The sequence below is a fragment of the Nyctereutes procyonoides genome, unplaced genomic scaffold (genome assembly GCF_905146905.1).
Source record: "Nyctereutes procyonoides isolate TBG_1078 unplaced genomic scaffold, NYPRO_anot_genome, whole genome shotgun sequence".
Lineage (NCBI taxonomy): Eukaryota > Metazoa > Chordata > Mammalia > Carnivora > Canidae > Nyctereutes > Nyctereutes procyonoides.
Genome location: NW_026575035.1, coordinates 12,848,745 through 12,861,978, shown reverse-complemented (window position 1 = coordinate 12,861,978; position 13,234 = coordinate 12,848,745). Strand labels below are relative to the sequence as shown.

The following is a 13,234-nucleotide window of genomic DNA, read 5'->3' as shown; positions in this document are numbered from 1 at the left end:
TCTTTACAAAAAAAGCACTTTATTTTCTCATTTAATCTACAAAAACTCTTTGAGGGTTTTACATTTTATGGTTGAGAAAATAAGGCTCAGAGGGATTAAGTAACTTGTCAAGGTCACAGCTACTAAGTGGCAGAGACAGGATTCAAGCCAGGCTGACTAACCCTAATACTTGTGCTTTTACCACACCTATTCTTTTTAATATTTGTAGAGTTCTTCATAATTTGCAAAACATTTTTTTGTATCTAATATTTCAATAAAGGACATATTTTAACTTGACACCCTATTCAAACACTATTTTCATTGTACAGTATATTCTTTGGAGTTCTTGTCTAGTCTTCCAGAAAATAGATGGCTTTAGAGTGCTGTAGATTTTATTTCATGGAACGTGGTCTTAAAATTATATGTCTTTTGGGGGATGCCTGGGTGGCTCAGCAGTTGAGCATCTGCCTTTGGCTCAGGGCATGATCCTGATCCCAGGATGAGTCCCACATCATGCTCTCTGCAGGTACCCTGCTTCTCCCTCAGTCTGTGTCTCTGCCTCTCTTTCTGTGTCTCTCATGAATAAATAAATAAAATCTAATAAAAATTTGTCTTTCTCTAAATTCATCTTTAAGTTACCGTCTTTATAATGTTAAGTCCCACACATCAGTGAAGAAAATATATTGCTGTGTTATATACATATATATAAAATAAGGATTATGTATATATAATGAAAAGTAGGTTTTATATAATTGGTGCTTTTTTTCACCCTTCAGCTATTTCCCATATTGTTTGGTTAAGGTATAATGTACATAGTTAAATTCAATCTTGAGTATATATAGTTCAGTGAGTTTTGATAAAAACTACCACAATATAGATACTTAACATTTCATCATCCCACCCTCCCATTCCTTTGTGACCCTGTGCATTCTTCCCCTAGGTCTTGGCAACTACTGATCTGTTTTCTGTCTCTATAGCTTCACCTTTGCCAGAATGTCATAAAATCATACAGTGTGTACCCTTTTAAGCTGGCTTCTTTAGCTTAGCATAGTGCTTTGAGATCTGTGCATGTTGTTTTGTGTATCACTAGTTCATTCCTTTTTTTAAAAAAGATTTTACTTATTCATGAGAAACACAGAGAAGAGGCAGAGACACAGGCAGAGGGAGAAGCAGGCTCCTCACAGGAAGCCCAATGTGAGACTTGATTCCAGGACCCCAGGATCACATCCTGAGCCAAGGCAGATGCTCAACCACTGAGCCACCCAGGTGCCCCTAGTTCATTCCTTTTTAAGGCTGAGTAGTATTGCATTGTGTGGATATACCACAGTTTGTTTATTCATTTCCCAGTGTCAGACCTTTGGGTCGTTTTGTTTTTTGTGATTATTAATAAGCCACTATACACATTTGGGTACAGATTTTTGCATGGATGTAGGTTTTCATTTCACTTGGTAAAATACCTTGGACTAACAATGGGACTGCTAGATGTTGTTAAGTACATGCTTTAACTTTATAAAAGTTATGTCAAACCATTTTCCAAAATGGCTCTACATGGGATCCCTGGGTGGCTCAGCAGTTTGGCGCCTGCCTTTGGCCCAGGGCATGATTCTGGGGTCCTGGGATCAAGTCCCGCGTTGGGCTCCCGGCATGGAGCCTGCTTCTCCCTCTGCCTGTGTCTCTGCCTCTCTCTCTCTCTCTGTGTCTATCATGAATAAATAAATTTTAAAAAATCTTAAAAAACAACAACAAAAAAGTGGCTCTACCATTTTTGCATTCCTTCAGTAGTGCACAAGAGTTTCAGTGTCTCCTTATGTTTGCTAGCATTACCAGATTCTTTCTTTTTATCCAGTAATAATATTTCTAAAGAAAAATTATTGAGCCAATATTTTAAAATTCGTTGATTTCTTAATCTAGATATCTTGCTTGTCAGTCTGATTTCTCAAGTTTGAGAACTTGAGAAAGTTCTGTCTGGCTCACCATTTTGGGGTACAATAGCTGCAGGTGCCTTTGGGTGAACAAGTGCTCTCCAGTTGACCTCAATCACATTCTCCTGCTTCCCTCACTTACTTTACCTACCTATATCTGAGGGCATTTTTGAGACCCCCTTGCAGAGTAGTTGAGAGCTTGGCTTTTGGAGTCAGTGACCTGAATTCAAGTTCCAACTCTGCCTCATGGCAGTTGTGTAACTCTGGGCCCCTCTCTGACTGGGTGTCTCCAATGCTCATTTTCCCTGTCTATAAAATAGGTCTGGTTATATTCTTATCTCAAAGGGTTCTACTGTTTTTTAAAAATTTGGGTAGTGAATATTCAGGTATCAAAGTAGAATTTTAAAATGGGTAATAACATAATTCTTAAAAATTAGATCTTCCATAGCTCTTGTTCATAGAGTGAAACATTGATAGGGTTGAGACTAGCAATCACAAAACCTAGCTTAGATTGTTCTAAAAAAAAAAAAAAACAAACCACCTTTTGCTTTCTACTATTGTTTTTTTTTTTTTTTTTTGAGGAGGGGTGTCCTAATTTCAGAAGGGCTCTTTGAGAACTAACTAGAAATCAAAGTCTCAATGTTATACCTACATTACTGATACATAGTTTATTTTGCATATAAAATTAGACTGAGGCTAGGTTTAATATAGCATAATTAAAGGCATTTAGAGCTTTGCAGATGAGTTTATATAAGAGCATCCCAGAGTTTTGTAACTAAAAATATTACCTAAGTTTTAAAAACTCTTGAGGCACATAGAAGATCTGTTGTTACAACTGTTCAAACATAACCTTAGCAGTGGTGAAAGCAAGTTATTTTTACTTTTTTTTTTTTTTACTATTTTTAAAGTTCACTTTCTAATTCAAAGAAATCTAATACTTCCATATTCTAACTAAAGATAGTAGGTATTTTATAAATAGTCAAATAATATACAGTGAACATTTCCCTGCGAATTCTGGGTCCCAGAGATTCACATTCCTTGAAAGTATCTGAAACTAAGGGTATTTTAACCCAGCTACACAGTTATTTTTACAGTAACAAAAGAGATGGATTGACTCTATGGACATTTCTTATGCTTGAAAGATAAATAATCAAGTAACAATTTGCTTTCTTCAGTGTACATTGCTCTACAGAATTCTCAGTGGATCTTATTTACAATATGTAAATGCATTTAATGTCTGTTTTAAAATTACTAAGTCTCAAGCACCTCCTAGCATGTTTGAAGAGAGGAAACATCTGTCAGAAGTATTTACTGTGACAAACACAGAGAGAAGCAATCATGTGTACGCTTTTTGATACCATAAATTATTTTTAATTGAACAGTGAAGACATTTGTTTAGAATCAGCCTTTAAATAAAAAATAGTTTTGAACTAATCTTTAATTAAAGTGTACATCGACAGTATCAAGTTCAGTTTGAGGGTCAAAACAACGTCAGTGAGTCTGACTTTTTCCTCCCTGTAGGGAAAGCAGGCTTGTGTAAATATACATGAGCACAGACTGCATGCATTTATAAAAGAGGTGAAAAACATTCCCCTGTCATTGGACAGATGTTGCTGCACTGTGTTCACATAGGATATGGGCACAGTTCCTAATGTGTAGAACCTTAAAGGAGGATGAGGTACATACTTTTATCATTTTGGAAGAAGATTAAGCTTTTTTACACCTCTGAGCATTAAATGTACACTATAGGGGACACATTTGCTAATACTAACTCATTCTCCCCTTAAAGAAATTAAGGGAAGGAGTTACTTTAATTGACTTTTTAGATTTTTAGAATTTATTCTTTGTATGTGTGTTTTTAAGATTTACTTATTTATTTATTTATTTATTTATTTATTTATTTATTTATTTATTTGAGAGACAGAGCACGCATACAGGGCTCCCCTGTATGGATGGGAAGACGGAGAGGGAGAGAGTCTTAAGTAGACTCTGTGCTCAATGCAGAGCCTGATAAGGGACTTGATCTTACGAACCTGAGATTACGACCTGAGCCCAAGCCAAGATTCAGAAGCTTAACAAACTATATCACTCAGGCACCCTGAGGGTTGAGTATTTTGCTTTAACATTTTAGTGACCTTCTACTTTATTCTCATTATTTGTTAGCTTTAAATTAGTAAAACGTTAGCAATAGACACCCCCTAAAAATCAAGAGCTTAATGAAATTCCATATTGGTCACCTTTTATTACAGAGAGGTAGAACTGATCTTCCCATTTAGTGAGACTTAAATCGTTTATAATACCAAAATGATATTTTGGCATGCCTTCAGTAAAAATGTTACCTGAAGAAATAAAAAGCTTTAAAAATATTTATATAATATTTTTTCACATTATAGAATTGAAGACTTGGGATTGAGCATAATTGACTTCACTGACAGTGACAGAAGCAGGACATTATTTTCTTCTCATGGGAACCTCTCTATTCTTCCAACTTCTTTTAGAGCATCCTGTCTTTGCAGTACAGTAGTAGTTAAAGATGCATTTAGCTCTGTATTTAGTGTTCCTAGTTGGGAAAATGAAGATAGAATGATTTATTTGCTGTTTTGCCACTGCAGTCCTAATAATTAGAGCTTTCCTTGGAGGTATAGGATATACAATACATGCCACAGTTCACAACTGATCTAACATGGTGTGTGTGGCAATGTATTTACTACCAACATTGTTTTGAGTCTGTCCATTTTTTATTGTTTTCCTTTCCATCTTGATGACCTATTAGCAAGACCTTTCAAGATGCTTGGCAAAGAAATGAAACTGAAGAACAAAAAGAAAAAAAAAGAAAAGAAAAGAAAAGAAACTGAAGAACACTGTCGTGGAACTGACACTAATTACAAAAATCTTTTAAGAAACTACCAGGGTGCTATGGACAGAGTGGCTATGGTTTTGATGGTAATAGCAATGGACATAAGCAAACTCTCACGCAGCTGCTTTGTTTTTTTTTTTTTTTGTTTTTGGTGAGTGGAGATGAGCTTAGACTCTACATCCTTTTTCCTCTGCCTGAATAAATCGTTTTCCAGACTCATAGGATCCTTTCTCCCTTATGCCTCCATCCCAGCAAGCCTAAGCCACTCTTGGGAATGGGGGTACAATTGCGCAGCAGTGTTGTTCACAGGTCTTCTTTAGGTTAGCTCCATTAAGGAATGCTAAGTCACTATCCCTTGACTGGATATACCAAACAGAATCTAATGACAAACCTACTTTACATTCAGCAAGCAGTTCTGGAAAAAGGAAATCTATTCTGGAGTATGTACACTGGCTCTGATTACTTTCTCAATGAAATATTCTATTGTCCCCTTCATTGTATTGTAATGACTACTGTGATATGGTTGGAAAGGTCAATAGAGCAATCATATTGATTATAAATAAAAAAAAAACTTGACAGAATAATGTATAGAATGTATTAGGATCCGGTTTATAATGCTTGTAGCACTTACACAGTCCACAGTAGTTGAGTCATATTTGAGTCTCTAACTAGCTTGTTGTAAGATCTTTGAGATCAGGACTATTTCATTTGAGTTTTTATATTCATATTGCCCAGCATATAGCAGGTACCTATTAATTTTATAAATAAATGAACTTATTTTCTGGGATGGTTTATCTTTACATTGAAGCAATATCATTTTTTAAAACTAAAAAAGCAGGGGATCCCTGGGTGGCTCAGCGGTTTAGCGCCTGCCTTTGGCCCAGGGCGCGATCCCGGAGTCCTGTGATCAAGTCCCACATTGGGCTCCCGGCATGGAGCCTGCTTCTCCCTCTACCTGTGTCTCTGCCTCTCTCTCCTCTCTCTGTGACTATCATGAATAAAAAAAAGAAAAAGAAAAAAAAAGTCTAAAAATAAATAAAATAAAACTAAAAAAGCAATTTTCTTTTTTTTAATTTATGATAGTCACAGAGAGAGAGAGAGGGGGGCAGAGACATAGGCAGAGGGAGAAGCAGGCTCCATGCACCGGGAGCCCAACGTGGGATTCGATCCCGGGTCTCCAGGATCGCGCCCTGGGCCAAAGGCAGGCGCCAAACTGCTGCACCACCCAGGGATCCCCACAATTTTCTCCTCGTTAGGAAACTTACGAGCTGATTCATGTGGAGCTACATTATGCATATACTCAAGGTTTAGAATAGTGACTCCAACTGATTTTTTAGATCATAAACCCTTTTGAGAATTTAATGAAACTTCTCCTTCAGGGACACCAGATTCAGAACCTTTGATTTGGAGAAGTAGTGAAAGTAGCCTATCTCTGTAATGCTCTGGGTCGCCCCTCCTTTTCTGCTACTAGATGTCCTTGGCGTAGTCATCTATTCACTAGTGGACTACCCATCATCAACTAGGCCTCAGGCTCCTTTGATATGACCTCTAGTCATTCAGACCTCTTTGCCTGCTGCTTCTTGGAATGTCCTTAGTCACTTGCCCTATCTCAGTGACTCCTAGCTCTTCTTGAAGTAGCTGTTCCACCACAGCTCTGTAATTATTTGGGCACACCAACCATGAACTTTTTTTGTACAGGGGGTTCTTGGTCATGAGGGATTGAGACCCAAGAATAAGGAGACAGTTGAAGGACCTTCTCTTCCTCTGTGTTGTTGGCAGTGTGTTCCATCTTCCCAAAAAAGGGAAATCACACAAATATTTGAAAGGACCTACCCCAGATCTTCAATAATTTTAGGGTTATCTTCTTGGGAGCTTTCTGCAGATGCACTTCCATTTGGAAAGTATCTGTGTATATCAGAGAAAAAAAAACTACTTTTGGCTTACCCATCTGTAGGTAATAAACTAACTATGTGATGCATTGTTTCAAAGTTACCTGTAGCATACAAAGAATTAAAAAGTTCTGCTTTAAAACTAATAACTGAATTGTAAACCTGGCCTATGACAGCATTATTCAAAATTACAATTTATGAAATGGACTTAAAGTTAAATAGATCCACAGTAAGACCAATTAAAAATTGATATCACAGACTTTCATGCATAAAAACCTATCCAGGAAAGTGTATGGTCAGCTCTCATAGCCAAAATGGTTACACCAACATTAATACAAATATTAACTGCATTCTGCTGATTTTAGTTTTTCAGACTGTTTAACCTTTAGGGAGTAGATTACTTATATATAGTTTTTGGAGTATGTTCGTAACTTTATTTTGGCACTTAACATTCCACATCATTTTCCTATTGATAGATCCTTCTCCCTTTCCAGCAGTTATTTCCCTTTAAGCGGGAACTGTTTTATTCACCTCTAATTCCAGCACCCAGCATAGTCCTGTGCACATCCAAAGTACCCAATAAATATTTATTAAACGAATAAGTGAATGCTTCCATAGAAAGCACTACAGAAGCATATGCTAAAAGATATGCATATATTTTGGACTTTGTTAAGTGTTTGATTTTTTACAATTTTTTAAAAGATTTTATTTATTTATTTATCTGAGAGAGGGGAGAGTGGTGTACACACTCACACAAGAAGGGGGAGGGGAAGAGGGAGAGGGACAAGCAGAATCCCTGCTGAGCCGGAAGTCCAATGCTGGACAGGATCCCATGGCCATGACCTGAGCTAAAGACAAATGCTTAACTGACTGAGCCACCCAGGCATCCCAAAGTGTTTGATTTTGTTTCCAGATTTGGGTTATATGGTGTTATGTGGCTATATTTAGAACAAAATTTCTTATCATAAGATTCTTGAAGTCTGAAGTCATAATCTCTATAAATCTTGTCATAATACCCAATTAGAGCTCCAAATTTACAAGGCTAGCAAAAACGCATAGGTCAGGAAGTACAAAACTTACTCTTGTTCACTTAATAATGTATTTGGTTGTACAGAGATGTCTTTAAAAGGTTCATCTTAGCTCTTCTAGAGACCTGAAGGTGTATTTTAGATTTTAAAAATACATATCTCCTAGACTTTAATTAATGCTTTCCATTTCTTTTGAGTAGTAATAACAGAGCCTTTGTATAAAGACAATAGTGTTAAGTTGTTGGCCACATACCTAAGGACAGAGTTATTGTATGCTACATACGTGTACCCACAGATGTCACTGATATTAAATCTGAAAGGCTCAGAACTGTGTCATTGGGTTTAGATGGGGATGGCAAATGTGTAGGAGGTGAGAGAGAAGGATATCTGCAAGTGGCTAAGGGAGAATAATTAAGTACTCCTGAGGAAAACTCAGATAGTTTTCTTTTGCGGCTAGTCAGCTTTCAATTTCAATTTATTTTAGTTGACTTTAGAGTTTATTTTTCAAAATAGTAAATCATATAATCTATTAGAATATAAATTTTTTTCATATTATCGTATTTTTTCTGTAGTCCTCTTTTTTTAAAAAAAATTATTTACTTGAGAGAGACTTGAGAGAGAAAAAGAATGAGCACAAGCAGGGAGAGAGGCAGAGGGTGAAGGAGATAAACAGAGGAGAAGAAATGCTGCCTGTCCATTTAATAGATTTCAGATCTTGGAAAATTCACATTGCCAGCATAGTGTCATCATTCATGGGTATACTGTCAATTCAGAAAGTCCCACTCTTTGAAATGATTTCCCACAGTTTATATGTAATGCACATGATATGGCAAAATCATCAGAGCTCCATGCCTTTCAACCTCTGCTTCTCCTCACCTCAACTTCCTTGTTTTGGAGCAGCAGAGCTCCTAGGATACGGTATCCATGCATAAAGCCTCACTACACTATTACAATTTCTTTTTCCCTATTCCCTGGCCTAACTCTTTTCTATGATCCCATCCCATTAACTGTGAAACAGAAAGACCGTTAGCATTCAAACACTGTCATGGAACAGAGGAAGAGGTTCATTCCAAAGTTGTGGATTATAGAATCTGTGAAGAAGGAATTCTAGGATGCTCCCAAATATGATAGAGATAATTGTTATATGTTCTACTTGGCTGGATTAGTTAGTCAAGGAAAGTTGACTTTCCTTTGTATTGTAACCTTAAGCATATTATAATGAAAATATTCAAGTGTTAGGGCATGTACATAAGAAAGGGGACAGGCCACAGAGTATAGGCCACAGATGTGGTCGTCATACATTTTTATTTTGTATTCTGGTGGAAAATGTGATTTTTGCACTGCTAAACAAATATACTAGTGACTTAGGTTTCACAATTTACATAGCTGATTGTTGTTTCACCATTTGCATAATTAATATCATGCACTTTGCCGGATAAAAAATTATATATTTTCTCCCACCCTCATGTCTCTGTTTTCATAGCTGATGCAAACTCAATATGAACCAAACACAGCTTTTGTTGATAGTAGCTACCATTTTCATATGTAAACATTACAGGTAAAATTTCCTAGGAACTATAAATAAGTTAAAAAAATCTTAAATCAAAAATCTTAACAAATACCTCTTTTTTCTTGGCATTTGTTGTTGTTGTTGTTGTTGTTGTTGAGAATATTCCTCTGTTAGAAGTGGTCAACTAATGAATGACAGTCTGCTTACTTATGTGTGAGTTACTTGCATCTTCAGTTTGACTATTCCTTTTCTTGCTGATTTTCTTGGCATCTTTGGATGCTTTCCAATTTATTAGGAATTGTCTTTCCATGTTTCTAATTTCTTTTCCATCAAGAAATTCTAGAGAAAAGTATATATGTTAAAAATGTAATATATAAATATATAGATAATATATATATGTCATATATATATGTATATGTATTTCTGGTTTAAGGCATATGAACTTAAATTATACCAGAGGCTGAAATAAATACCTTTTAAAAATTATCTTATTTACACAGCTTCTTTGTTTTTACTGAGCTTTTACTTCTTTTTAATTATTTTTTTCTGATTTCAAAAAGAATATGTGCTTATTATAAACAACTGAAACATGGTAGAAAAAACATAAAAAGACTCTATAATTACTATCCATAACTCTCCTTCCCATCACTGACAAAGATAATCACTGTAAACGATTTGATACATGGTTTTCCTTCTAGGGTCACATGTAAATTATATTGTTATTTTTAAAAACAAAAATGTTGGGCAGCCCTGGTGGCGCAGCGGTTTGGCACTGCCTGCAGCCTGGGGTGTGATCCTGGGGACCCAGGATCGAGTCCCACATCGGGCTCCCTGCATGGAGCCTGCTTCTCCCTCTGCCTGTGTCTCTGCCTCTTTCTCTCTGTGTCTATGAATAAATAAATAAAATCTTTTAAAAAAGTCATATTCAACAGAAATTAGATATTATCTGTTCATTTCCATATTATAGTTGTTCTTAGGAAAAAACAAAATGTATTTTATGTTAAGGTGAATAAGAAATTTTATACATTTAGCATGGTATTATAAAAGTACATACATTAATAATGCTTGTTATATTCTAGGCTTAACCAACTGAGCCACCCAGGGGCTGCTATTATATCTTAGGATATAGGATATGGTAGGGACAACCCACAAAACTGGTCTCTTGGTTTTGTTTCAGCCATATTTATATTTTGTGTCTCTAAAAACTGTTTTGAAAACTGAGCATCTTAAATTACACAGAATAATTTTTATATGCTGTAAGATATTTGGAAAATACAAAAAAGTGGGAAAAGAAAAAAATTAATATTGCTTGTGTTCTACAACCAAAAATAATCACTAAAACCCATTAACAGTATATTTTTTAACATTTTTTTGTTTTCTATGTGTGTGTATTATATAAAGTTGGAGTTCTTTATTTTCATAGCATTCTGTCTTAATTTTTATTGCTATATTGTGATGATTTTATTGTATCTTTCTTTAAACGCAAATTTTTAATGGTTGATAGTATTTAATTATATTTGCATATATACTACATATACTACAAAATATTAAACTATTCCTTTATAGGACACTTTGTACTATATGTAATCACATGAATACAGGTGGCCTTCATTTGATAAAAAATACTTTTTTTTAAGATTTTTTATTTATTTATTCATTATAGACAGAGGAGGGGGGGCATGCAGAGACACAGGCAGAGGGAGAAGCAGGCTCAAAGCTGGGAGCCCAACGTGGGACTCCATCCCAGGACTCCAGGATCACACCCTGGACCAAAGGCAGGCACTAAACCACTGAGCCACCCAGGGATCCCCTACTTTTTTTTTTTTAAGGTTTTTATTTATTTATTCACGAGAGAGGCAGAGACACAGGCAGAGGGAGAAGCATGCTCCCCGCAGGGAGCCTGATGTGGGACCTGATCCCGGATCCTGGGAATAATGACCTGAGCCAAAGGCAGACACTCCACAGCTGAGCCACCCAGGCATCCCAAGACTCTTTCTAACAAAATTTGCTGTATAGAGGTTTTTTTAAGTAAATATGTATTTTCTCTCATCATCCATGTAATGTCTTTCAGTGGATCCCAGAGTAAGAAAAGAATGTAGTAAAAAATTTTAAATCATGTTCTTACAGGGTGACAGATCCTCACACTGATTGCACTACTGAAATTATTAATAAATATGATGCATAATACTGTAAGATCCTAAGTACAAAATAAATGAAACTGGAAATTTAAACTAGAACCATAAACTCTAGAAGTATAATTGTTTCCACATCTTTTCTCATGTATTTCTTTTAACTGAAATTAGTACTCTCCAAATTATAATGTAAGAAATAGGTTAACTATTCTATTATCAAGCATTTTCATCCTTAATCTTTATATTAAAAGTCATTCTTTTATGCTTAGTTTTCCCAAGCACTTGGATTTATTGGTATCTTTCCAAATGTGTTTTTATCAGTAATTGTATAATTTGTTAGTGCATTTTTGCGTGTAATATGTGTAAATCAATACATATTTTAAAAATCTGGTATAAAGATAAGGAATAAAAATCCAAATCTTTTACCATCATCCCTTTTCCCTCATGTTTATGTTTCAGACAGAGCCTGAGAAATGACTGTGCCTCAGTAAGCCTGATTTCATCCTTTAGCAAATCATCGTGTAGCTCAGGAGGGGAAACCAGGTAATGGGCATAAGATCAGAGACCTCTGAGATTTGTTTTAATGAATTGTTCTCAACACAAAATTTGTTTCCACTCAGGCTAAGTAAACCAAATGTGTGGCTTGTTATTCTGTTTGGTGAGACCTGAGTTACTTACAAAACAACTTTCCACAGTCCTTATTGGGATACATCAACGAAGTCCTCAATTCACTTTTTGTTTTTTGTTTTTGCATTTAAGAAAAAAGGACATGAAAATAATGGGACACCTTGGATGCCTCAGTGGTTGAGCGTCTGTCTTTGGCTCAGGGCATCATCCCGAGGTCCTAGGCTCAAGTCCCGCATCAGGCTCTCTGCAGGGATCCTGCTTCTCCCTCTGCCTGTGTCTCTGCCTCTCTGTGTCTCTTACAAATAAATAAACAAAAATCTTTAAAAAATAAAAAAAAGGGCAGCCCTGGTGGCCCAGCGGTTTAGCGCTGCCTTCGGCCCGGGGTATGATCCTGGAGATCCAGGATAGAGTCCCACGTCAGGCTCCCTGCATGCAGCCTGCTTCTCCCTCTGCCTGTGTCTCTGCCTCTCTCTCTCTCTGTGAGTCTGTCATGAATAAATAAAAATAATAAAATAAAATAAATTTAAAAAGATACGTTTAAAAAAAAAGGAAAATAAGACAAGCTAGAACCAAAGAGAAAAGATTGAAGGGACATATATACTAAAATGCTAACAGATTTATGGTGGAATTATGAATGATATAATTTTATTTTCTATATTTTTATAAGAAATGTATATTAATTTTAGGGGTGACTGGCTGGCTCATTTGGTGAAACATGTGACTCGATATCAGGATTGGGAGTTCAAGCCCCACGCTGGGTATGGAACCTACTTAAAATAAAAAAAAAAGAAATATGTATTAATCTTATAATCACAAAATATGTTTAGAAAAGATTTATTTTTGTAAAAATTGACTAAATCCTATTTATTTGCAGATCAGTACCTTAGCTCCACATCCTTTACTACATCACCTACAGTACTTCCCAGAAATGGTTTCATGAACATAGGAAGATTCTTAATCATCTAACATTAGTTATATTTACTCTGCTGCCTAAGGAAAGTGAACTAATATTGTTGTGTATGGTGGGCAGGAAGGGAAGGAGATGGAGAGTTGGGGGAATGTGCATTGCAGATTCATCTGTACAACTTATAAAAAATACACATGACTGTTCTGGTGTATTCTCTATTTCCTTCCCTTGGCTAGTGGGATCAGGGGTGGCGAGCAGGGTGTGACCTTTGCATATGTATTTTGAGAAATCTTGGATTTTTCTGATAAAGTCTTTGTCAGCTTCTCCCTCTCCCCAAAGAACCACTGCACTAGCATACTGATTAATTAAGGTTTACAACAGCT

General features: G+C 36.0%; 1 protein-coding gene across 1 annotated transcript in view; it reads right to left on the bottom strand.

Annotated features, from left to right (window-relative positions):
* The window catches only part of PPP1R42 (protein phosphatase 1 regulatory subunit 42), a 47,810-nt gene that overhangs the window by 2,835 nt on the left and 31,741 nt on the right, over positions 1-13,234 (bottom strand). Inside the window, 4 exon segments of the mRNA XM_055318193.1 lie at positions 6,592-6,683; positions 6,686-6,722; positions 6,724-6,751; positions 9,393-9,524. Coding sequence (XP_055174168.1) covers positions 6,592-6,683; positions 6,686-6,722; positions 6,724-6,751; positions 9,393-9,524 — 289 coding nt within the window.